We start from the raw sequence: 23622 nt of genomic DNA, 5'->3' as shown, positions 1-23622 counted from the left end.
TTTGTTCAAAAACAATGACAAAAATCATATTTAGAACTTAGTTTCACTTTCTGCCAATATGGATCAGTGATTTTGATGACATCACTCTGCACTTCAGCTTCTCATTAGATATTCTGTCCAATCAAATGCTCTCTAGAATCGGAAGCTCCGCCCCCTACATTATAAACAGAAGCTGCAGCTGTTGGTCACTTGTTCACATATTTACTGTTTTCTACATGGTGAATATCACATAGTGCACTATATAGGGGACGGAACGATCCAGATAGTGTAAATATGCTTTCCATTGGGGCGAATGAAGTCTGGTTTGACGTTAGTGTCACATGAACCGCCGCAGCTTCGGTCCAGAGACACGACACACAGAGCGGATCATATGAGCGAGTCGCAGAACAGAAAACGTATCAGACCGGTTTGAGTTCTGCACAGAATGCTGTATTATAAAGAGATATGGAGGAGATTAGGAGGAAATTGCGGCTTTAACAAACTCAATGGCTCTGGCCGAACTGTGATATAAACTAAACGCTATTGGCTGTTTAAAAAAAGGGGAGGGGCTGTTCGATATGCCCCGCCCTGTCTTCCTGTTTCAGTGGAAATTCTGTCAACACACAGAATAATGCTGTCAGTTTCAAAGCACTTCACTGGGACTTTAAGAGGATCTTTAAAATAATAGGACTTTGTGTCTCTGCATCATAAAGAATCAGCACACTGAACTATGGCCAGATAGATCAGAGATCACTTATATGTATGACCGTCTTTTAATGCTTACTGACATTTTTGTTCAGCAAAATACCATAAACATTCACAAGAGCTTGGGGGAAATTACAATATCTATATAAAAAGAATAATTATTAACCAAAGACAAAAAAGTGATATGTCTGCGTGACATCTGTGACACTTTCGCTGTGATTGTTCCCTTCAATCAATAATGAGAGGGTCACAATTCAATATGATAATTGAATCCTACTTTTTTTTTTGCAGTTCCCTTCAACATGGACCACGTGATGCGCTCGATACATGAGAGCAGCGCTGTGATTGGCCAGATCTGTTTCCACGTGAGAGCAGCGCTGTGATTGGTCAGTTCTAACTTCAGACGAATGGGGTGACTTCAGTTCCTGCAACAGTTCACGCCTTGTAAAAAAAAAATATAATAAAAATAATATTTCTTAAAACGCGCTGTTAGAACGCGCGCTTTTCTCATAGAACGCCGTAATGGAATTCAGAACTGATGCATTTACGTTCTAACACAAGTGACGACATTTCGAATGTGAATACGTCACCACTCAAAAGTTTGTTTTCCTGATATTGTAAACGTTCCGAACACAAGCTGTTGTTGTGCTCGAAGAAAGCGTGTCTGATCATTCTTTAATGTGCAGATAAAGTGAAGTGCGCGCAGACTTTGCCCTCGCGCGTTCCGTTATACGCATCAGTTTAAAGGCGGACTACTGACACTCATGACGCTCTTTACTTCCCGAGGTCTCTCCACGCGTTCTCACTGACGACACACCCGCACAGCACTGAGCCCCGAGGAGAACATAACCAATATCCGAGAACACTCAAGGTAAGATTCACAACGCTAAAGAGATTTAAACACACTAATGTCATCTGAAAGTGCGCGTTCTGGGGCCGAATGACGCGCGTGACCTCGCGAACGCGGACGCGCCGAGCATCATATGACTTTATTAAAGATTAGAAGTGCTTGGGTTTGATAATGTCCTGTGAAGCCGATTGTAGTTGATCTTATGAGGAAGACTTTGATTCACGGTTGAGATGTGCAGGCTAGTGTCAGTTTTGGATCATATGTTGTAACGTTATAAAAGCAATATGCGAATCAGTGACAGCAGTCCTGCTGTGTGACATGCCATAATTCATCACATTTTTATTTAATATAATGTCATTTCATTTTAAAGCTATCATTGTATATTGGTTTCTGAGTGTATTATATCTCCAAATTGCAATCATAGTCATCATACACAAGTAAAAATTAAAACTTCATAATGAATGCGTGGTTATACTGCCAGTTTGGCATTAGGAGATTAATTGTTACCATTTTTATACATCATAATATTTTAATGAAAACCTTTCAAGAACCCTAAAATCAAAAGAAAGAAAATTAAGCCTGTTTATTGGACCAGTAGCCTACTTTTTGTTTTTGACATTGACAGTTTCCTTCCTCTTATGTAGGCTGTGAAATGTAGCCTATATATATATATATATATATATATATATATATATATATTCTTATATCTATATTCTTATATATTTGAAATAAATAGTGTGTCTGAGCCGTTTGAGCCATTGTGTTGTGTAAAGAGCTCTTGTATGCGTGGTAAGTCCTTGTCTGCACATCTGATGGAGTGAAACATGCCTGATGTTAATCTCCATTCCTCTGTGCTCGTGTCCTCTCATTGTTAGTCCCGCTGGGAAAGTGTTCCTGGATTAGGGATCTTTATACGCACCATTTCTTGACCTTTTCTGAGCTACAAACAAGCGAATAAAGAGCAATAAACGTGATGGATGGTAGTCTTTGCTGTAGGCGGCCATTTTTATAGCTGTAATCAATACGTGTCCCAGCAAGGATTTATTAAGTTAACTTCAATTGACTTTTAACGAGTTTTATTATGTTCTAGGACTTTCTCAGACGTCTCAAATGTGTGTGTGGAAATAATCCTCCTATGATTTTGTCTTGAAGGTTGAAGATGGAGGCCATTAACCACAGAGTTAACACTTACATCGAGTCTTGGATGGGACCCCGGGGTAAGACCAAAACTGAGCTTTACAACTCGTCTTTCTTTATGTTGTGTTCTTGAATCCTACAAACAGAACTTATTTCAACTTTATTTTCATAGCTTAAACCATATTTGTGCACGCTGATTGTTTTAATAATGTCTCACACAGCCAAGAAAGGGGTTCTGTTTTGCTAATCTGGCAAACTTTGACAAATCCAATGATTATTTTATCCTCAAAGTGCTCATTAGATCAACCCAGTATCTTGTAAAGTTGTGTTCCAGACTGAAAATAATAATTAGTAAAAATAATAATGAAAACACCACATACTGTGCCAGTCAGTTATTGGAAACTGTATGAATCAATCAGATTGGAAGCAATTATAGTTTCAGTCTGTATTTGCTGTAAATGAAAGCGTGTTTCCATTTAAAAAGGTAATTGTGACCTTTATCAGCGAGTTTTTTTACTGTAAGTAAAATGATGAGATATAAACTCACAATTCTGAGAAGAAAAGTCAGAATTGTGAGATATCTACTAGCAATTGTGAAAGAAAAAGTCTAAATGACTTATATTTTCTGGAGAAGAAACAAGCTTCCATAGCAGTGTGGAGGCAAAATGGGATTTGTTGGAAAAATCAGCATTATAAAATTCTGATCGGATGAACTGATTCCCCGCCAGCGTCTTTTTATTTTTTAAGTATCCAGCCAGCGGCAGCATTCTTGATCATTTTCACAACACTTTCATGGCCCCCAGTGTATTTTGTTGTATGAATATCTGAACCAAAAAAACAACAACATATACAAACAACTATATATATATATATATATTATAGAGTATTCAACATTTGAAGTAGATCAAAGAAGTTCATCAAAGTTGCAACTCGTAAAATATGTATGATTTAGCAAAATTTCATTTGAGTGAGGTCATATGAATTGGTACGAATTAGCCACTTTGTATAACAGTGAAACACGTGTTGAGGACGCTTGTGCTCTCTCGTTCACAGATCCTCGGGTCAAAGGATGGCTTCTGCTGGAGAACTACATCCCCACGGTTGCCTTCACCGTTCTGTACCTTCTGATTGTGTGGATGGGACCGAAATACATGAAGAACCGAAAGCCGTACTCGTGCAGAGCTGTGCTAGTGCCGTATAACCTCTGCCTGACGCTCCTGTCGCTCTACATGTTCTATGAGGTGCGTTCCCGATCAGCAACACACGCTTTATATGAAGCCGTCACGTCATGAGCGATCGCGTTTGATGTACAGTCAAACCAAAAACCATTCAGACACCAGATACCATTTCACTAGTGTGATCAGGACACTATAGTTCATTTATGTGAGTGAGGAGAGCAAAATAAAGTAAACTGTGACATATTATACCCAAACACTCTTTATACAGAGACTACCAGTGACATTTATACACATTTGGGAGCAAAAATGATTCAGACACTTTGAGCTGATCATGTTTTGCTGAAGTGTGTTTTCTTTAATTGCTAATGCTCTTTTTACACACAGACTGAACACAATGAAGCATTGCTTGGTGATTGGTTGAGCTAAACTGGTATTATCCAATAGTGTAGTTAAATTTAACAGCTGACAGATATTCAACATAATTCATGTGTGAGACAGTCTAAGAAGGACGGACAAAACCAGTTCGTCATATTTTATTACCATTTTCTAAACTATAGTGAATAAACTGTGATAATGTTGAAGGTGTCTGAATAGATTTTGGTTTGACTGTATTTTAAAGTCCTGTGAGGACATACTGTCATTTTCAAAAGTCAAAACTTCTTTCCCAGTCCGTTCTCGTGACCGTCTGCATCACCGACGTCACTTGAGTGATCAGAAACTTGCCATGTCCAGTCATGGGGAGGTGATGTTTCCCCTAAACACCAGAGAAACTACAACGAGGCTCGTTTCAGTGCAGATTATTTTATGAATATGTTGGTCCGTAGCTGATAGCTCACATGCAACAGGGCGTTTACAAAAAATGGTTTGTTTAAAATCTAAAACAGAAATGGGGCAGAAAACGGACATGAAAAAGAAAATATGAATGACAATACGCACAATATTATAGACTCATTTGAAGTTTTCCCCTTGAATGATTCTCCTTGAATGAATAGGACAAAAGTAAAAACTTTTTTAAGCATCTCAGTGACGCTAAACTCAAACTGGCTAGTCCTGCTAACTCGTGTTTTGTTTTGCAAATGTTCTGTTCTGGAGTGCTCTCAAATGCCTTCACTCCTGAAAGCTTGCGTTCCCATTGATTTTATGCCGTAACAGATATTACACAATCGAGATATTTGATTGTGCTCAGGACCTTTAAGGACATGCACTTTGATACTGATGATTTGACTTTTTGGAAACTGAGCCGGTCTGATATGTCACAGTCCATGTTCACCTGGAGGTTCAGAGTCCTGCTTGCCTCACGCCGTCTGCATTGCAACACTCACACACTGTCTGGCTGTCCAAATAAGCACACAGATATATGAGCTCTCTTATATCACAGCCATCGATGACCTTACAGCTGTTTTACTGCAGCATCAGTGGAGAAAGAACAAAACCTCTCGGCTGCACATGGCCGTGTCTTCTCTTAAAGAGACAGTCCGCCCAAACGTGAAAGTCGTTTACTCACCGTCATTTCACTCCAAACCCTTACAGTAAATCATTATAGGAAATAAATACAGGCATTTTTAATGAAACCTGATTGATTTCTGTTCCTCCATTGAAAGTCTATTCACCCATTGATGCTTTAAAGAGTTCAAAAACAGATCGTAAAAGTGACCCGTATGAATCAAGTGGTTTAATCCAAGTTTTCTGAAGTCACAATTGCTTTATATGAACAGATTTAGGCTTTTATTCACATAATATCAGTGATCATACATGGAGCTCATCAAATATGGTCAACGAAAGCTCAAACGTTCTTGCATGACAGAACTTTATCCGTTTAAAGTTATTGTCGTCTTTATGTTGTAAGTTCAGTGTTTAATCAGTTTGGTGATTTTGGTTTCACAATAATCTTCACTTAATTAATGTAAACATTTCATTCCTTAACATTTCAAGTATACATTAACACAAGTTAGCTCAAGTGTGTTTATAAATTAACATCAACAAATACAGTATTAATCATAATACCTAATCCAATATGAAATCCAATTGGACAATTCTTGTTTTTTTTATGCATTCCAGTGTTTATCATAAATGATTAATCTGTGCACAACAATATTGTTTTAAATTCATGTGCCTCATAATTAGAGGTGGCTTTTGCAATTCGGAGACTCGTTTTATTATCTTTATGTTTTAACAAAGTTATCTCATATTTCACTCTTAAAGGTATAGTTTTAGAAAAGAACCACAAAAAATGCACATGCGCAACACTCTACCTGCTCCCGAGAGGGAACGCCTATTAAACGTGTGCACGAGAGAGCGTGCACGAGCCTAGTTCTCCTCGTGCACGCTCTGTTTACAAGTTGCTGTCGGCATGGCTCATACAAGCCTACTTTCCAAAACTATTATGTTGTAAATTATAAACTAACTCAAAAACATACATGCAAGACAAAATGTCAAATGCCCTTCCGTGTTTTATTTACTTATTCTACTGATCGATTGAGTGAGGACTCAAGACATGATCTGCAATGGAGAAGCAGCTTGTTGCATTTGTGTAATAAATACTATGGTGAACACATTGGAATTATCAAAAATGAACTCACAAGATTTTAGAACATTTCAGCATGAAACCTTTTACCATTTGGTCATAAGGCTACTTTAGACAAACTGAGATGTTTACCGTGTCTGCGCGGTGCGTGACTTGTGCCAGGGCTAGCATCGCTAATCATAGCTTACATTAACTTTTACTAGCAGTGATTTTAAATGCATTTCTCCATTAGCATGGCAAACTTTACCTGTTGAGTAGAAACTTCGTGACTGAGGCATCAGTGGGAAGTCCAACCTGTGCTTTTAGCTTTTAGCGCACACTAGCGTGTGAAATATTCTCCCAAAAACACTCTGGTCTTGTTTCTTTCTTCAGAGGCCTTTCTCTTCTTCTCATACAATTCGTAGACACTTTGTCTCTTGCGTCCCTCAGACCTTTTGAAAAAACCCGGTGAGAACGGCGAGCCTCAATGAATGGCTGAAACCGTAGCTCACCACACATATACACCTGAAAGTGCGCATGCGCAGAAAGGACAAGCACGTACGATGGCCTTACGTAAACATATCACCAGAATGATTGACAACTAGGAGGACCAATAGTCTTGATGATCCACCGGGAAAAAGAAAATCCTCCACTATACCTTTTAATAGTCTATTTATAAATGCAGTCTATGTACAATGCATGCATTATATCTATTCTACCTATGATTTTATTTAAATATGAAACTAAAACCACCATTAGGTGGCTGCAAATCATTTTCTTTAACGAGTGAATTATTATAAATTATATCTTTATTATTATTATTATTAGTCAAAGGATTTAAAACGGCGGATTTATTCAGTGACAAAGCAATCAGGCTGAATAAGGAAGTGGTTAAACCTTTCACTGGTTAAAGTTTCCACAGTCATTGCATCTGCTGCACTTTATTTGTACCATTTAGTTTTATTAGATTATGTTTATTTATCTATTTGCCTTTTTTAGAATTTGAAAGATAATAAAGATATTGTTTGATAAGGGAGATCATGGATTGAAGTCCCTGAAAACCAAGAAAGCCGTGCTTGAAAAGTCCTGGAATTTAATTGGATGATATCTGTGCGACCCCTGTAAATGCCCGTCTCCCCTCCGTTGATCCTGCTGTGTGTCGGGAGCCGTGGGAACGCCGGAGCGTCCGTAACGTTATCAGATCGAGTGAGAAACGAGGCGAGTCGGAGAGTAAGAGCTGGGACTGTGCTTTAGGACTTCAGAGAGAGGCATTTCAGTCTCTCTAACAGCGAAATCAACCCGCTGACCCCGAGACGCTCCGGGACAGAGCAATCAGGGCGATACCGGGACCGTTCACCTCCCCTGAATGTCCTAGAGGTTATTTTAGTAGAGATGTCCTCTTCTGAACGCCATCGTCACCTGTAACACGAGGTCGGGCCATAATGAGAACATTTCTGAGGTTTAGGAGGATTTATGCAGTTTACAGGGACAGATGTGCAGCTTTCATTCTGCATTTGCTTAAAAAAAACAAAAAACGTTAGCAGAAAGAACAAGGACATTATTCAGAATGAGACAATGAACAATGACACATTAGAGGCTCATGGGAGATTTGACTGGGGTCTGAGAGGTGAGAACAAGGTCATGGAAGCACTTTTGTTCCACTTTTCTGCAGAGGTCAGCAGTAAAAGCTCTGTGCATCAGCGGTACACCTGTGAGCCTCCGCATCGGCTCCGATCGGGAGTATGTGCAGACTTACCTACAGAAAGATGACCCCTGTGAGTTTAGATCCATTTGATGGCTTATTTGAACGTTCATGACCCCAAAATATTATGTTGTATTAATATCTGAACATTAAATATATCAAAAGAAAGAACAAAAACAAAACACAAAAAAAGACCAAAAAACTTTTTATTCAAGCTTCATGCGAGATACGGCAGGCAAAAACACTGATTTTTCATGCACTGCTCAGTTTTGAGATTTTGGGCTAGTTTACTCCTTCAATATGTGTTCTTTCAAGCTGCTATAAAGAAAACGTTGAAACTATATATTAAGATGTTTATTTTATTACATTTTGTTTGCTTGCGGCTGTAAGTTTCTCCCGAATTTACCAGGAAGTTAGCGTTCCAACGCGACACGCCGAGATCCGTCTGTCCACTGAAGTCTGTCATGACCGGTCTCGTTGTAAAGCTCTGAGTCTCCTGCACAACGCGGTGTAACCCAAATACGGGCATTTCCTTTCTATCAGTAACCAATCGTGAATGTCCAAAGGGGGATTTAAAGCTAACGACAAAATCTCATTTCGAGCTATTTAAATCTTTAAATGCCTCTCAAAATGAGTTTTTTGTCATTCTCCAGTACAAACATCTCAGTCGATGTACACCAAACTCTCCAGTTATACACTTAGCAGTATTCTGAAGATATTCTCAGAGGGATTTGTTAATAAATCATTCCTGGCCTGATTTATGTGACAGTTTAATCAAAAAAAATATGGCAAAAATCAATTTTTTTAAGGCTATGGACAGTATATTTTGATTTCCTAGGTAATGAAAGCATATATCCTGAAATCCCTCTGAATTTTTATTTTCATCTTGTGTGTAAACAAACTGAAAAAAGAATTTTGCACCTGGCTTTATCATATGTTCAGATCTATCTACCGAAAATATATGCAAAATCGTGCATATTTAATGAGATAATGCCTAATTAGCATAATTAAACATACAAATTTCTAAAACTTGTAATACATTTTTTTGTTTATATACTTGTGTAAGTAATCAACTGAGGAAGTTTCATGGTGATATCTGTTATTTTAAAATTGTACCCTATTCACCTGTAGTGTCTCGACCTTAATCAACACTTGAATGTTGGAAAGTTTCATAAAAAAAAAAACGAATATTCTGTTGAATGTTTGATCATCACATTATTAGGGCTGGGAATCTATTAAAAAAAATTAACTAATTAATCGCACAATTTGCTGTGATTAATCGCATTTCCCCCAAACTTGTAATCATCAATATTTAAACGTAGAATAACTAATTAAATTACACAAAAAAAAGGGGAAAAAAAAGAAAAATGTCCACACAAATTGGACTGATAATAGCCCTATATTAAAATATTAAACCTCAATATATCAATACATTATTCTTCATTCAGTTCTATGCAACATACTCAGATTTGACAGATTTATTTTTTGACGAGTTATTAAAAATATAGTCATACAAAGCTATTATTACCAGAGCATGTGATCAGAGCAAGTCATTTTAGCATGAGTATATAAGCTCAGCAAACAGAAGTCTACTACTGAGAAATGTCACGTTATTTGAGCTGACTTTGCTTTTCCAGTGCGTGATCGGTACATGACTGGAGCGTTTGGGCCGTTAACGACGGAGCGTAACATTGAGCAGAGAGCGCAGCGCGCCCACACACACACACACACACAGAGCAGAAAAGCCCCGCTCGTGAAGTTACTAAACAAGCTGCGTTAGAATGAAACCTGATCGCCGAACACGGAGGGGCGGGACGGCATGTTTTCGGGCTTTTCATTAGTAGCCGCAACAGGAAATCATTAAAACGAGAAAAAAAAAAAAGGTGTTGCGTCAATTGCGGTATTTTTTTTTTTTTTATGCGTTAAACATCTCAAATTAATCGCAAAGATTAATGCGTTAATTCCCCCAGCCCTACACATTATTTTACTTGTGCGTAAGAAATACTTCTATCGCTAGTTTCTGCGTCTTCTCCTCCTGTGTTTTGATCAGGAGATTCTGCACTCTTTCAGTAGATGTGTAATAGCGCCCCCTACAGTATAACAGTGGAAACACGGATAGCTGGAGAACTCCGTCAGTGGCGGGGAAAGAGTTAATAATGTTCTCAATGTTTGCACAAAAAAACGTATAGGTCATTCATGGAATGTTTTATCGCTGCAACATTTTAAAGTAAACGTTTTTAAAAATGTTACGACTTGTTTCAGACCGTTCAGAGAACATTCAAAAGTAACGTTTGCAGAACGATCGACTGGAACGTTCCCTTAATGTTCACATAACCCCTCAAAATTTCGACTCCCCTGTGGTGAAAATCCAGCTTTTAATGTTGTTTATGTGTCTATGTGGTGTTTTTAATCTGCTTTAAGACAAACCATGTGTAAATTCATAAGTCGACAGCATTGCTGAGTATTTCCTCCTTAAAACTGCAGTGAACCAAAGACAGTCTCAAAAACACGCTTTGAAATCGCTGGTGTTTCTGACGTCACAAACTACCTTGTAACCAATCAGATCAACGTGTGATCGTCAACCAGTGGATCTCTGAGCTGAGTGAGTGAGTGGAGGCGGGGCTCATTTGCATATTCATAGAACCGCGCATACTAAATGAGCCAAGGGTGTGTCGAGTTACAGCAGAATGTTCTCGGAGCGTATTGTTGTTCACCGGGTGCATTGTGTGTTGTGTTAGTGTAACCTGATCCTCTCTGCTCCACAACTACTTCCACAAATGTGTTCGGTATTGTGAATCCTGATTAAAGTGGTGTTGAGTTTATCATTTACTCTGTTGTCCTTCTGTCTCCACAGCTGGTAATGTCAGTGTATCAAGGCGGATACAACTTCTTCTGCCAGGACACACACAGTGCAGGAGAGGCCGACACCAGGGTAACACAACCAACTGAGCTTCACATGCATGAGATCACACAATATTATATAAAACATTCGATATTATACAATGCAGTACACACAAAAGAAAGGATACATACGATATTCTCCATTCTGTTAGAGAATGGCCCTGTCCCAACTGGGACCCGCAGCGCTCACACTCTTCCTCAGAGTCTGAAACATTAAAGCAACACTAAGGAACATTTTTTACCTTAAAATAATGTTTTCAAAATCGTATCAGTGGTTCATCAAGTCGTAACAGGGTGAAAGGCACTTCTGGATTCGCTTTGCGTCCCTATATCGGCTATAACAGCACTATGCAAGTTTGCCAAACCGGGTCGTGTTTCGGTAGTTCTAATAAGACTACAAATTTGATTTGCTTTACGTCAAGCGTTACAATAGTAATTTTTTTTGTTTTTTATGGTTTCTGATGTCACAATACATCATACTTTTGTGAAATCATGCATCATACTCTATCTTGCCTGTGGACATCGTTCATTCCAAAGCCGGAGCTGGATAAACAGCGAGTGTGTGTGCGACGGTAGACTGCGGGCGGCGAAACTATTTACGACAGCGGTAATGGACAGTTCCACTTCCAACCTGTAGGGGGACCGAAGAGGAAAAGTTCCTTAGAGTTGCTTTAAACCACAAATGCGACTCCCTACGGTCTCGTGGACCTTTTTTACTATCATTTTTTTATTAAAAACACATAGCTGCATATACAAAGTAATAGACCAATGACATATGCACACTAGAGATGCGGCCGCGGATGACGTGACGAAAAATGATATTTCAATGAAATCGGGGTGGGTTGACATCGGGGTGAGTAAATTATCAGCAAACATTTTTTTGAAAGTGAACTAATTCTTTAAAACAACTAGCGGATGGCGGGCTTTGGAAATTGGTCCAGAAACGTTGGTGCGGACGGATGAGGAGTTTAGTGATGCGGTTGCGGATGAAATAATAGCCCATCCGCGCATCTCTAATACACACAAGTACACACAGAGAGGAGAAGAAAAACGGCTATATAGATATAATAGTGTATACAGGTACAGTAATAATTTTAATGAATAGGTTATTCCATTGTGATATAACAACATTTTTGATTATATAATTAAAGTGATTTAAAAAAAAAAAGTAAAAGAGTGATTAATAGTGAAACAATCATCATAATAATAATAATATTTGTAGTAATATTAGTAATAATATTAGTGACCGTAGTAGAAGCAGCAGTGATAATAATGGTAATATTAACAACACTAATACTGACAATAATAATAATAATAATATAATTGCAGACTAGTTCTGGGAAGACCCGTGGACTTACCGGACACTTAAGTGAGTCCACAAGAGTGTTAGTGCACGTGTGCCATTTGGGACGGGGCCGATATCTCCAAAGTTCTCCAGTAGTTCTCTTCCCTGTGTTACTGTATTGTTAGCTAGGATTAGAAGGAGTGATTCCTGAAGACTTTGGATCATGTGGTTCGACTCTACATGGAGTCGCCTCATGATCCACAGCATTAGACTGTGAGGGTTTATCATATAAAGATATGTCCGAGAGCAAACGCTGGTCTGATGATATGATGGATTCACAGTTGTGGATTGGTCAGTGTCATTTCTCAAACATGTGCCGCCGGCGCTGGTCAGGCGAGGACAGGAGGATCTGTAGCAGCAAACGTTTATTTATATTTACTAACCAAAGTGGAGAAAAAACAAGCGTAAAGGCTTTGAAAACCAAAGACAATACTTGACAAAGGAACTGAGGAAACAGAGGGCGTTACATACTCAGGAAAATGAGGAACTAGACCAGATACAGGTGAGCCAAACCAGTTAACAGATCAATGGAAGAGGAAACCAGTGGAACAAAGAACACAGGAAGCCAAAACGTACACCTCAGCATGCTTTTAAAAAGAGGCAAACATTGTGCTTTAAAATAATATACCTATAAATAATGTTTTTGAAGACATGAAATTTAATAAAAATGTAGCGTAACACTTTATTTTACAGTGTCCTTGTGATATATGTTACATGTACTTACCATAGTAATAACAGTATGCAATTATGCATAATTACATGCAACGTGATTGTTGTATAAAGTTGCAAAATAAATGCAGTTAGCTGAACTTCAGTGGGCTTTTTTGAGCCAGAAGGGTCTTTTTATATGTAATTTCATTATTTAAGTGTGTTCTGACAAGCATTTATGGTAAATTAAAAAATGTCACAAAAAAATACATTAAATATATTTGTAATTGTGTGTTTGTAATGATGAAGTTGCAATTTAAACTTTAAACGTAATACTGAATGAACCCCTAAAGTTAAAATTATAATCTAGTACTTTGCATGTAATTTGACATTACAAAGTACACTTAAGTGGCCTTTTATTTCAATAATGTTAGATTATCTGCACGTACACTTAAGTTTAGTGCAAATTTCATGATGTTATGCTATTATAAAAAGTGGGACAGTGCAACGATTAATTGCGATTAATCACATCCAAAAATAGAAGTTTGTGTTTACATAATAAATGGGTGTGTACTGTGTATAATTATTTTGTATATATAAATACACACACATGCATGTATGTATTTAAGGAAAATGTGTTATATTTATAAAAATAACAAATTTTCCTTAAATACATTCATGCATGTGTGTGTATTTATATATACAAAATAATTATACACAGTATATATAATATAATATAATATAATATGATTAATGTGATTAATCGTTGCACTGCCCTAATAAAAAGCTTTCATTTTAACAGCATTGTTTATATTTTTGATGTTAAGTGTATAGAGACCAATCAAATGAATGTAACATAACCTTTAAGTGAAAATCAGAACTGGACTGAGAATCAGAGAGTTCTTATCAGTTCCCACTCCTGACTTACAGAATGATAAGGCTAAATGATTGTCTTTTATTCCCCCCTCAGATGATTCATGTACTCTGGTGGTATTACTTCTCCAAACTCATCGAGTTTATGGACACGTTCTTCTTCATCCTGAGGAAGAACAACCACCAGATCACGTTCCTGCACGTGTACCATCACGCCAGCATGCTCAACATCTGGTGGTTCGTGATGAACTGGGTGCCGTGTGGACACTGTGAGTTCCTCAGACTCAGACGCTTATGCTGCATATTATATGCTGAATTATTCAGATGCATAAAAACAAACCCACACAGAACAGGGTAAAAGTGCATGTCTTTAAATAACTGCTTGCGTTATGTAACATGGTATTTAAAGGACTGTATTCACTCAATCTCTGGCATAAAAGGGATAGTTCACCCGAAAACGAAAATTAGCCCATCATTTTAAAATGTATCCTGGCTCTTACAAGCTTTATATTGGCAGTGACTGGCTGTTTCTGATTTGAAGTCCATAAACTTTTATGATGGATAGATGCACTTTTATGATGGATAGATGCACTTTTATCATGGATAGATGCACTTTTATGGACTTAAAAACAGAAACAGCAATTCATTGCCATTTATAAAGCTTGGAAGAGCCAAGATGTTTTTTAATATAACTGATTGTATTCGTCTGAAAGAAGAATGTCATATACACCTAGGATGGCTTCAGGGTGAGTAAATCATGGGCTAATTTTCATTTTTGTGTGAACAATCCCTTCACTTCTTAGAATAGACTGTGGATACTGATCATAGATTGAAGTGCGTAGTGCTGGTTGTTCATGCAAAAACGTGGTTGAACTCGCCTTATGCCATATTTACAATGCAAATGTGGCACAGAAGCGCCTCTGAGGTGAACAAGAACATCCACTTAGCAGAACAGAAAACAATATGCAAGCGTAAACGTAGACAACAAGAGGACAAGCCACAAACTCAAACTGAAGGCTTAAACACAACCACGGAAATGAGAACTAAACCAGACACAGACAACCATAGAAACGACAACTCAGGAAACAGGAACTAAGAAACGTGAAACTAACACACTTAGGGTGTGTGCACACTTCGCTTGGTCCGATGTGGTGACAAATTGGGTATTCCCTCAAATTGTCTCCGTTAGGAAATAAAAGTGATCCCATTTGCTCAAATTACTTTTAATAGGTACTCTCTTTAGTTCCTGATTACAATTCCTTCAAAAACATGTTTTAATAAAAGTTGTTTTAACTATGGTATAGTGTGGGGTGACCAAACGTCCTCTTTTGCCCGGACATGTCCACTTTTTACATACTGTCCGGGGGGATGGGGGTTTTCACTGTTTGTCATGGGACCATTAAGTGTGTACTTTAAATTGACTGGCGTTTGTCTTTGCACACAAAACATATGAAACCGGCTTCAGCCTCGCCCCGTGTTGTTATAATCAGCCCGTTCCTCAGCGGCTCCAAGCAGAGAGCACGTCAGAAAACAGAGGTGTGTGTGTGTGTGTGTGTGTGTGTGTGTGTGTGTGTGTGTGTGTGTGTGTGTGTGTTTCGGTCGGGATCTGTGTAAAGCAGAATGCATGACCTGCAAAGCTGGCACGTACGTGTCGGTGTCAGATAAAGGTGCTAGCGACCTAGAAGCCCACATAAGGAAAGTACAGGCTACAAGAGAACATCAGGAGGATTGAAATAGGTTTTTACTGAAATAGTGTATTTTAACCTATGGCCATGAAAAGAAACAGTGTCATGTAAAAGTTGTTAAAAGCTAAACTATTTTTTTTTTATATTATTCTATTGTTGCGGGCCAAACGTTGAATGGATAGGATGTATTACTTTATGTATTAAAGTATGATAACATTAACTACGCCTCCCCAAACCACGCCCCATCCATCATCCACGCCCCACTCCTTAACCACGCCTTCCCAAACCACGCCCCACCCCTTAACCACACCTCCCCAAACCACGCCCCATCCATCATCCACGCCCCATCCCTTAACCACGCCTCCCCAAACCATGCCCCACCCCTTAACCACACCTCCCCAAACCACGCCCCACCCCTTAACCACGCCGCCTCAAACCACGCCCCATCCCTTAACCACGCCTCCCCAAACCATGCCCCACCCCTTAACCACACCTCCCCAAACCACGCCCCACCCCTTAACCACGCCTCCTCAAACCACGCCCCATCCATCATCCACGCTCCACCCCTTAACCACGCCTCCCCAAACCACGCCCCATCCATCATCCACGCTCCACCCCTTAACCACGGCTCCCCAAACCACGCCCCATCCCTTAACCATGCCTCCTCAAACCACGCCCCATTCATCATCCATGCCCCACCCCTTAACCACGCCTCCTCAAACCACGCCCCATCCATCATCCACGCCCCATCCCTTAACCATGCCTCCCCAAACCACGCCCCATCCATTATCCACGCCCCCACCCCTTAACCACGCCTCCTCAAACCACGCCCCATCCATCATCCACGCCCCATCCCTTAACCATGCCTCCCCAAACCACGCCCCATCCATTATCCTCACCCCCACCCCTTAACCATGCCTCCCCAAACCACGCCCCATCCATTATCCACACCCCCACCCCTTAACCACGCCTCCTCAAACCACGCCCCATCCATCATCCACGCTCCACCCCTTAACCACGCCTCCCCAAACTACGCCCCATCCATCATCCACGCTCCACCCCTTAACCACGGCTCCCCAAACCACGCCCCATCAATTAACCACGCCTCCTCAAACCACGCCCCATCCATCATCCACGCCCCATCCCTTAACCACGCCTCCCCAAACCACGCCCCACCCCTTAACCACGCCTCCCTCAAGCCACGCCCCGTCCTCTTTTCTGAAAACTAAAATATGGTCACCCAAGTATAATGACCAGTAATGTCTGTATTAGTTAGCGTATGTACTAGCATAGCATACAGATTATACAGTTTATACACACAGTTGCTCTTACCGTACATGTATTCACAATCATCTTTAATGCAAGTATGAGTTCAATTGTGTTAAATGTCAAAATATTTCAGTTATAAAAAGAACTAATAATAATAATAATAATAATAATAGCCTAAGTGAATAATTGAACATTACATAATGAATTAATAGTTTAATCAAGTGAAAGAAATGACGTAATCCTTCTTATGTACTTAGTATTATCATTAACTGATAGTTGATGGAGATCCGATTTCGCAGAAGGACCTGATTTGTCACGACACCTGACCAAAAAAAACATTTAGTCCTGGTCCCTTTAGCGTTCACATTGGCATTTTAACACCGAACCTTCACCGTTCACAACCTGATTGGTCGGTTTGATGACGTATATTTCGCTACAGAACTCACTGAACATCAGAACAATGCTGTGTTCTGGGATAAATGCGCTCGCTGTGTGTGCGTAGCTACAGATGATGGTATTCTGACCAGCTGAGAACTCGTGAAGAGTTTATAAAGTGTGTAAAGAGTCAAAACAGTGTCAGGAATCCATCAAAGCAAAGAATGCCGTAGAAGTGCGGCACAGGGTGTAAAATCTCGCCGCTCTTTGCTTGTTTGGGAAAATTAAGCTCTAAGAACATAGGAACTCCAAGGCACTCGAATTATGTTAAAAAAAGTTTAAAAGCCTTTATTTTATTCATGGCTTTATATTCATTAAATTTTGTGACAGGTACACCTACACGTTATGGCTTTACATGCCTTCGTCAGGGTGTGTGTAACAAACAACGTCTCAGGTTCATTTTTAACAGCAGTTAATTAGTCAAATTACAAACACCTGGTCGCTCTGTGTCAGGAGACCTAAAGAGAGAGAGAGAGAAAAAAAAGAAAAAAAAATACAAAGAGCATATCCTACACGAGCATATCCAACATGATACACAGCCGAATCAAACAACACAAAAACGAATAATAATAATACAAAATTACACCTAAACCAATATCATAATTATCATTTTTTATACCAAATCATGCACTCTAATGGACAACATCACGACTATGATGAAAAAAAAACGGTTTGATTGAGGGTTCTGTTCTTTTAAGGGTCGCATCTTGTGACATCATGTCCTGTTTTTGGTTCGTTTACATGTGTATGGTCCGCGTTGTGTTCATATTTCATTCGAACCGCACCAGATTTGATTTAGAAGCGGATCGAGTCTCATCTCTTCAGCGTTTAGATCCTCTTGTTCGGCGGCTCCAGGATTCAGACGTCAGTGTTCACTGTTATTCGGATGAACTGAGAGTTTGCATATATATATATAATTATTATTATTCTTTTTTTTTTTCTTTTTTTTTAGGTTTTCCTAAAAACCTAAAAATATAAAAAAAAATATATAAAAGAATATGGTAATTTCAGGCCTGAAAACTTCAAGTGAGTCAAAGAACATACTTTTGAACAAAATCTGGTGTTCTGAAGTTTGTTTCAGTCGTTTAAAACTGATGGTCAGGGCAAACTTCTGTTCAGCATCTTCAAACTATTGGTCCATGATTAATGTGTGTGTGTGTGTGTGTGTGTCTCTGAGACTCCTCCTCCTTTGAGCTGTAAATCTTCATCTGGTTCAGACGCGAGGAAACACATGAACGCACTGGAGAGCCGCTTTATGGTTGAAACTGAATTGTAATTATAAATTAAATTCTGATTCCTGAAATGAAGAGCTTTGCAACACTGAGAGTCCTTGTCAAACAGAAACAGATCAGGCTACATGTTACAAATAGATTGTGGTTATTGATCGTGGATTGAGGTGTGTAGTATGGAAGCTTGTTTCCACCACAGAATAAAACATTTTAAAAGATAATTGCGACTTTTTATCTCACAATTGTGTTTACATCTCACAATTGCGACTATATCTTTTCTGAGATATAAACTCACTTTTGGATAAACACTTCTTTTTTTTTTTACCTCAGAATAGTTTATATCTCACATTTCTGACTTTATAACACGCAATTCTGACTTTATAACCCGCAATTGGGAGACATAAAGTCAGAATTGGATGATATAAAGTCGCAATTGCGTGTTATAAAGTCAGAATTGCGTGATATAAACATGCAATTTTGAGAAAAAAAAGTCAGAATTTCAAGAATATTTCTCGCAATTGCGAGTTTATATCTCATAATTCTGACTTTATAACCTGCAATTGCGACTTTATATCACGTAATTCTGAGATAAAAAGTCAGAATTGTGAGATTAAAAAGTCGCAATTACCTTTTTTATTTTTCACTCTGTGGCGGAAACAAGCTTCCATAGAGTAATGCTGGCTATTAATGCAGAAACATGGTTGAAAACATCATTAGAATAAATCTAGTGTGTTGAATGTATTTGATATGTAACGATGTTTCTTCTCTCTTCATCAGCGTATTTCGGCGCCTCGTTTAACAGCTTCATCCACGTGCTGATGTACTCGTATTACGGGCTCTCCGCCGTGCCGGCCATCAGACCGTATCTGTGGTGGAAGAAGTACATCACTCAAGGCCAGCTGGCAAGTGCACGCTTTACCACATTCATCTCTCTCTGGCTTTCACTTCATTATAATAACAAGTGCTCTGCTGTAATGGAAGATGTGGTCACTGCTACGAGAGTCTAATAGCTGAAGCAATCATCCTCAGACAGACTTTATAATCAGTGGTGTGCAAAGCTTTTTCAGAAGGGTTAACTGTTCACTAGTAAGATGTCCTAGTATGATTTTAAAGAAAATAATGCTTGAAAAATAATATACACTACCGTTCAAAGGTTTCAAATGGGTCAAGATGTATCAATAATACAGCAATATTGTGAAATATTATTACAATTAATAACGGCTGTTCTCTATGTGAATATATAGTAAAGTGTAATTTATTCCTGTGATGAAAGCTGAATGTTCAGCATCATTACTCCAGTCTTCAGTGTCACATGATCCTTCAGAAATCACTCTAATATGAGGATTTGATGCTCAAGAAACATTTATGATTATTATCACTGTTGAAAACAGTTGTGCTGCTTCATATTTCTGTGAAAAACGTGACCCTTTTTTTCAAGATTCGTTTGATAAATAGAAAGTTCAAACGAGCAATAGTTATTTAACTCTTTCCTCGCCAGTATTTTTTTAAAAAGTTGGCCATTTTCACAAAACTGAATATCAGATATGCTCTTAAATGTTTGATCGTGTCATTTTACATATGCATATGATTACATTTGCTATCGCCTGTTTCTGCCTCTTCTTCCCCTGTGTTTTGATCAGGAGATTCTGCACTCTTTCAGTAGATGTGTAATAGCGCCCCCTGCAGTATAACAGTGGAAACACGGATAGCTGGAGAACTCCGTCAGTGGCGGGGAAAGAGTAGCCTGGGAAAACCCAGACAACTTCCGGGCAAATTTAGATTTGCTCTGCAAGTAGTCTGGCAAAGAGCCCATTAAAGCCCATTTCTAATCCGTCCAAATCGCGGCACCAATCAGAAACGTTGTGGCGGGCTTTACACGATGACGATCGCTCTGATTGGTTTTTGGTCTATCCAATTGCGCCCAGAGGCATTTGAGCGACGTCCGTTGGTGAAGCGCACCAACTTTTAAATGCATTATTATATTCAAACTGCAAACACATGAGGACAGGCTCCATGAAAGACCCACTGGCAGATGAACGCGCTACTACATTTCTCTCCGAAACGGTAGGAAATTAAATTAGATTTAATAGAGGATTTTAACTGTGACACGATGATTGACAGGGCAGTTTACATGACGGGATGCACGCGACAGATCCGTCCGATAAAGATGACGAAGTAGTATGTCCCAAAGCTTGCCTACTTTTCTGCTACACATTCAAAAGTAAATACATTTTCTTCACAAAAAGAGTACATATGGCATAGTGTAACTTAGGCGAATTGGGACGCAGCATATGTCTTTACACATGACGATCGCTCTGATTGGTTTTAGGAGTTTTAGGTCTATCCAACTGCGCCCAGAGGCATTTGAGCGACGTCCGTTGGTGACGCCCCTTTGGAAATGAGTTATTAATGAAGCTTTGCCAGACCATAACTCAGTTACTACTGAGAATGGTCTGGTTTTAACCAGGCTAGGGAAAGAGTTAAATTGGAAATCTCTCGCAACATTATGAATGTCTTTTGATCAATTGAATGCATCGTTGCTGAATAAAAGTAAAAAACAAACCTTTTGAACGGTAGGGTATAGATTATAATGGTTGCATTTGCCAGAATTGGGACTTTTTTTAAAAAGGAACTGAATGCATGCAATCTTAGTTTAGCTAACTTAACCTAACGGAAGAATCAATGACTGATTGCTGTTTTCTCTCAGGTCCAGTTCGTCCTGACCATGTTCCAGACATCTTGTGCTGTGGTTTGGCCATGTGGGTTCCCAAACGGCTGGCTGTATTTCCAAATCTCTTACTGCATGACTCTTATCTTACTCTTCACAAACTTCTACATACAGGTAAACAAGTTCTCATTTTGGCATAAAGAAAGAATATAATGGAGCGAATGTAAAACGTTCCCTTTCTTTGCTCCACAGACCTATAAGAGACACGCGGGATCTCGGAAGACCGATCACCCGAACGGATCGATAAACGGCCACGCTAATGGCGTAACGTCCAACGAGAAGGTGAAATACAGGAAACCACGCGCGGATTGACGGTCCCGTCGCTGATATCAACGCAGTAGAAGAGCTACATGTATGTGTGTCATCTTACCGCGCTAAAGCCATTTAATCCTTAAGAGACTCCTTACATGTTTGCACACTGCAACTTCATGTTATTCATATTGAATCCAAAAAATTAGGAAAAGAGAGCTACAATTAGGGTCCAAGTTAGTACGTCTCAGGCGTCTAGAGTATTTTTGTTTTTCATATATTTTTCTTGAAATATAAAGACGGCTAACCTTATTACTGTACTCATTTGCACTGGTGTTTTCACTTAACTTGTTTGTAGACATAGAGTTTACCAAATATACAGCGGTATGCCACACACACACATTTATAGCCTATGCAATGTGTCTTTACAGTACAGACAGATGATCTTACGGTCAATAGATGATAATACGAAACAGTCAGGAGAATTTATGGAAGATAATCAGTTTTATTGACTGTTAATTGATTGTTTAGTGAATTACAGTAAGTTTACAAAAGAAAATGGACTGTTTATTTAGTGTTAACTCTGATTTAGCATAGTTTGTTGTTAGCGCTGTACTGGACAGGGGAATCTCATTAAAACATATCCATTTCATTCCAACTTACACATTTATTGGTGTTTCTCACTATTCCCATCCCATTTTTTTTTTTTTTAAGTATTACAGTAAAAGCTTTACTGTAACATGTAATGACTAAGATTATTTGGTGACATTTTACAACAAGGTTACAGTAGTTAACTACATTAACTTTTAAAGCATTTATTAATCTTAGCTAATGCTCATTTTCAACATTTACTAAATCTTTATTAAAATCCAAAGTTGTATCTGTTAATATTATTCACTGGCCCTGAGCTAAAATGACCAGTTGCATGTTTGATGAGTAAATACTGAATCAAGCGTATTGCTCATCGCTAGTTAATGCATTAACTAACGGGACCTTATTGTAAAGTCTAACAGATTCTTTCCCTTCTTCCCAAATGTGGTCAAATTTCATAAACACAGTCACAACTTTAATAGTTGTAGATTTAGGGTTGAAATATTAGCCAGGCATTGAGATTGATCACTAATATATACTTGTTTGTTGTATATTAAACTGGCGTCTGCAGATATCGGTGTCCGTCTAATGTCTCTTCTGTTTTAACCGGCTGTGAATAGATTACTTTTTATTTTCTGGTGTCAAAAATGTCATAATGAACCCGCAGTTCAGCATGTCGCTTTAGTGAACAAACTGCTCGCGCTGTAACGACGGCACGTGCATTAGCTCTGAAACACGTTCCTGTGAGGCTGCGTGAAATAGACTTGTGTCGTTTCGTGAAGGAAATGAGCACAACTCAGTCTTGAGTCACTGAAAACATGAAATCAACATGTTTCGACAGGTTAACGCTCTCTGTGCCAGCATTCCAGACATTGTTAAGCAACGGTTACTTTGTTTGTTTGTTTGAACAGTTTCCTCAATCCAGCCGGCTGATTCTTTGTCATTTAAGTGTGTTAAAGGTAAACCACTAGCATTGAACCGCAGGAAATCAATACTTGTGTAACATTGATGTGTCATTAATATATCCTTATCAGTTATTGCTGTTAATAAACAGGCCATTCTCTCTGTTAGTGTCCAGTTTAGTTGGAAAAGTGATATCTTGCATTAACTGTGCTACTTCTCTGATAAACAATGTAATGCTGTTAATTGATGCTTTTGGTCCCATCCAACGTACAAGATAACATTTGCTATTAATACAGAAGAGAATTAATGAGGTGTATCACTGAACTATTAATACGGGAATGGTTAACAGACACAATAAAGTGATTTTTATTTGGAGATAAATTTGTGCCAGTGTTTGATTTCAGGTATTTGAAACCTTTTTTTTACACCAATTCAACTATTATAAAAAGCTTCTTGCCGACAGTACAAATAAATGCAATCAATTGGAATAAAAATAGAAAACACAAATAAACAGTAAACAAATTAATCCTTATTAATCTAGCAATATTAATCCGCAGTTATCATAACGTGGTGTCTGCTTACAGCGAGTGCTAATAGTCTGCTTTGTTGGCGGAGGCCGTTCACACTGACTCCTCCCACCATTGTCTGATCGAGCCGGACAAAATCACAAAAGAAATCCTGCTGAGAACAGGATCAGCATGTGAGTGGATGG

The 23622-nt window shown here is 38.8% G+C and overlaps 1 protein-coding gene across 1 annotated transcript; it reads left to right on the top strand.

Annotated features, from left to right (window-relative positions):
* The first annotated feature begins 1063 nt into the window (after positions 1 to 1063).
* elovl5 (ELOVL fatty acid elongase 5) lies at positions 1064 to 23288 on the top strand. Its single transcript, XM_081351305.1, has 8 exons — positions 1064 to 1555; positions 2687 to 2751; positions 3725 to 3912; positions 10909 to 10986; positions 13919 to 14090; positions 19217 to 19341; positions 21147 to 21281; positions 21360 to 23288. The coding sequence occupies exons 2-8, from the start codon at positions 2694 to 2696 to the stop codon at positions 21477 to 21479; spliced, it is 876 nt and encodes a 291-aa protein (XP_081207431.1). The 5' UTR covers positions 1064 to 1555; positions 2687 to 2693; the 3' UTR covers positions 21480 to 23288.
* The last annotated feature ends 334 nt before the right edge of the window (positions 23289 to 23622 follow it).

The sequence above is a fragment of the Scardinius erythrophthalmus genome, assembly GCF_964197995.2.
Source record: "Scardinius erythrophthalmus genome assembly, chromosome: 21".
Classification (NCBI taxonomy): domain Eukaryota; kingdom Metazoa; phylum Chordata; class Actinopteri; order Cypriniformes; family Leuciscidae; genus Scardinius; species Scardinius erythrophthalmus.
This window is presented reverse-complemented; position numbering and strand designations above follow the sequence as displayed.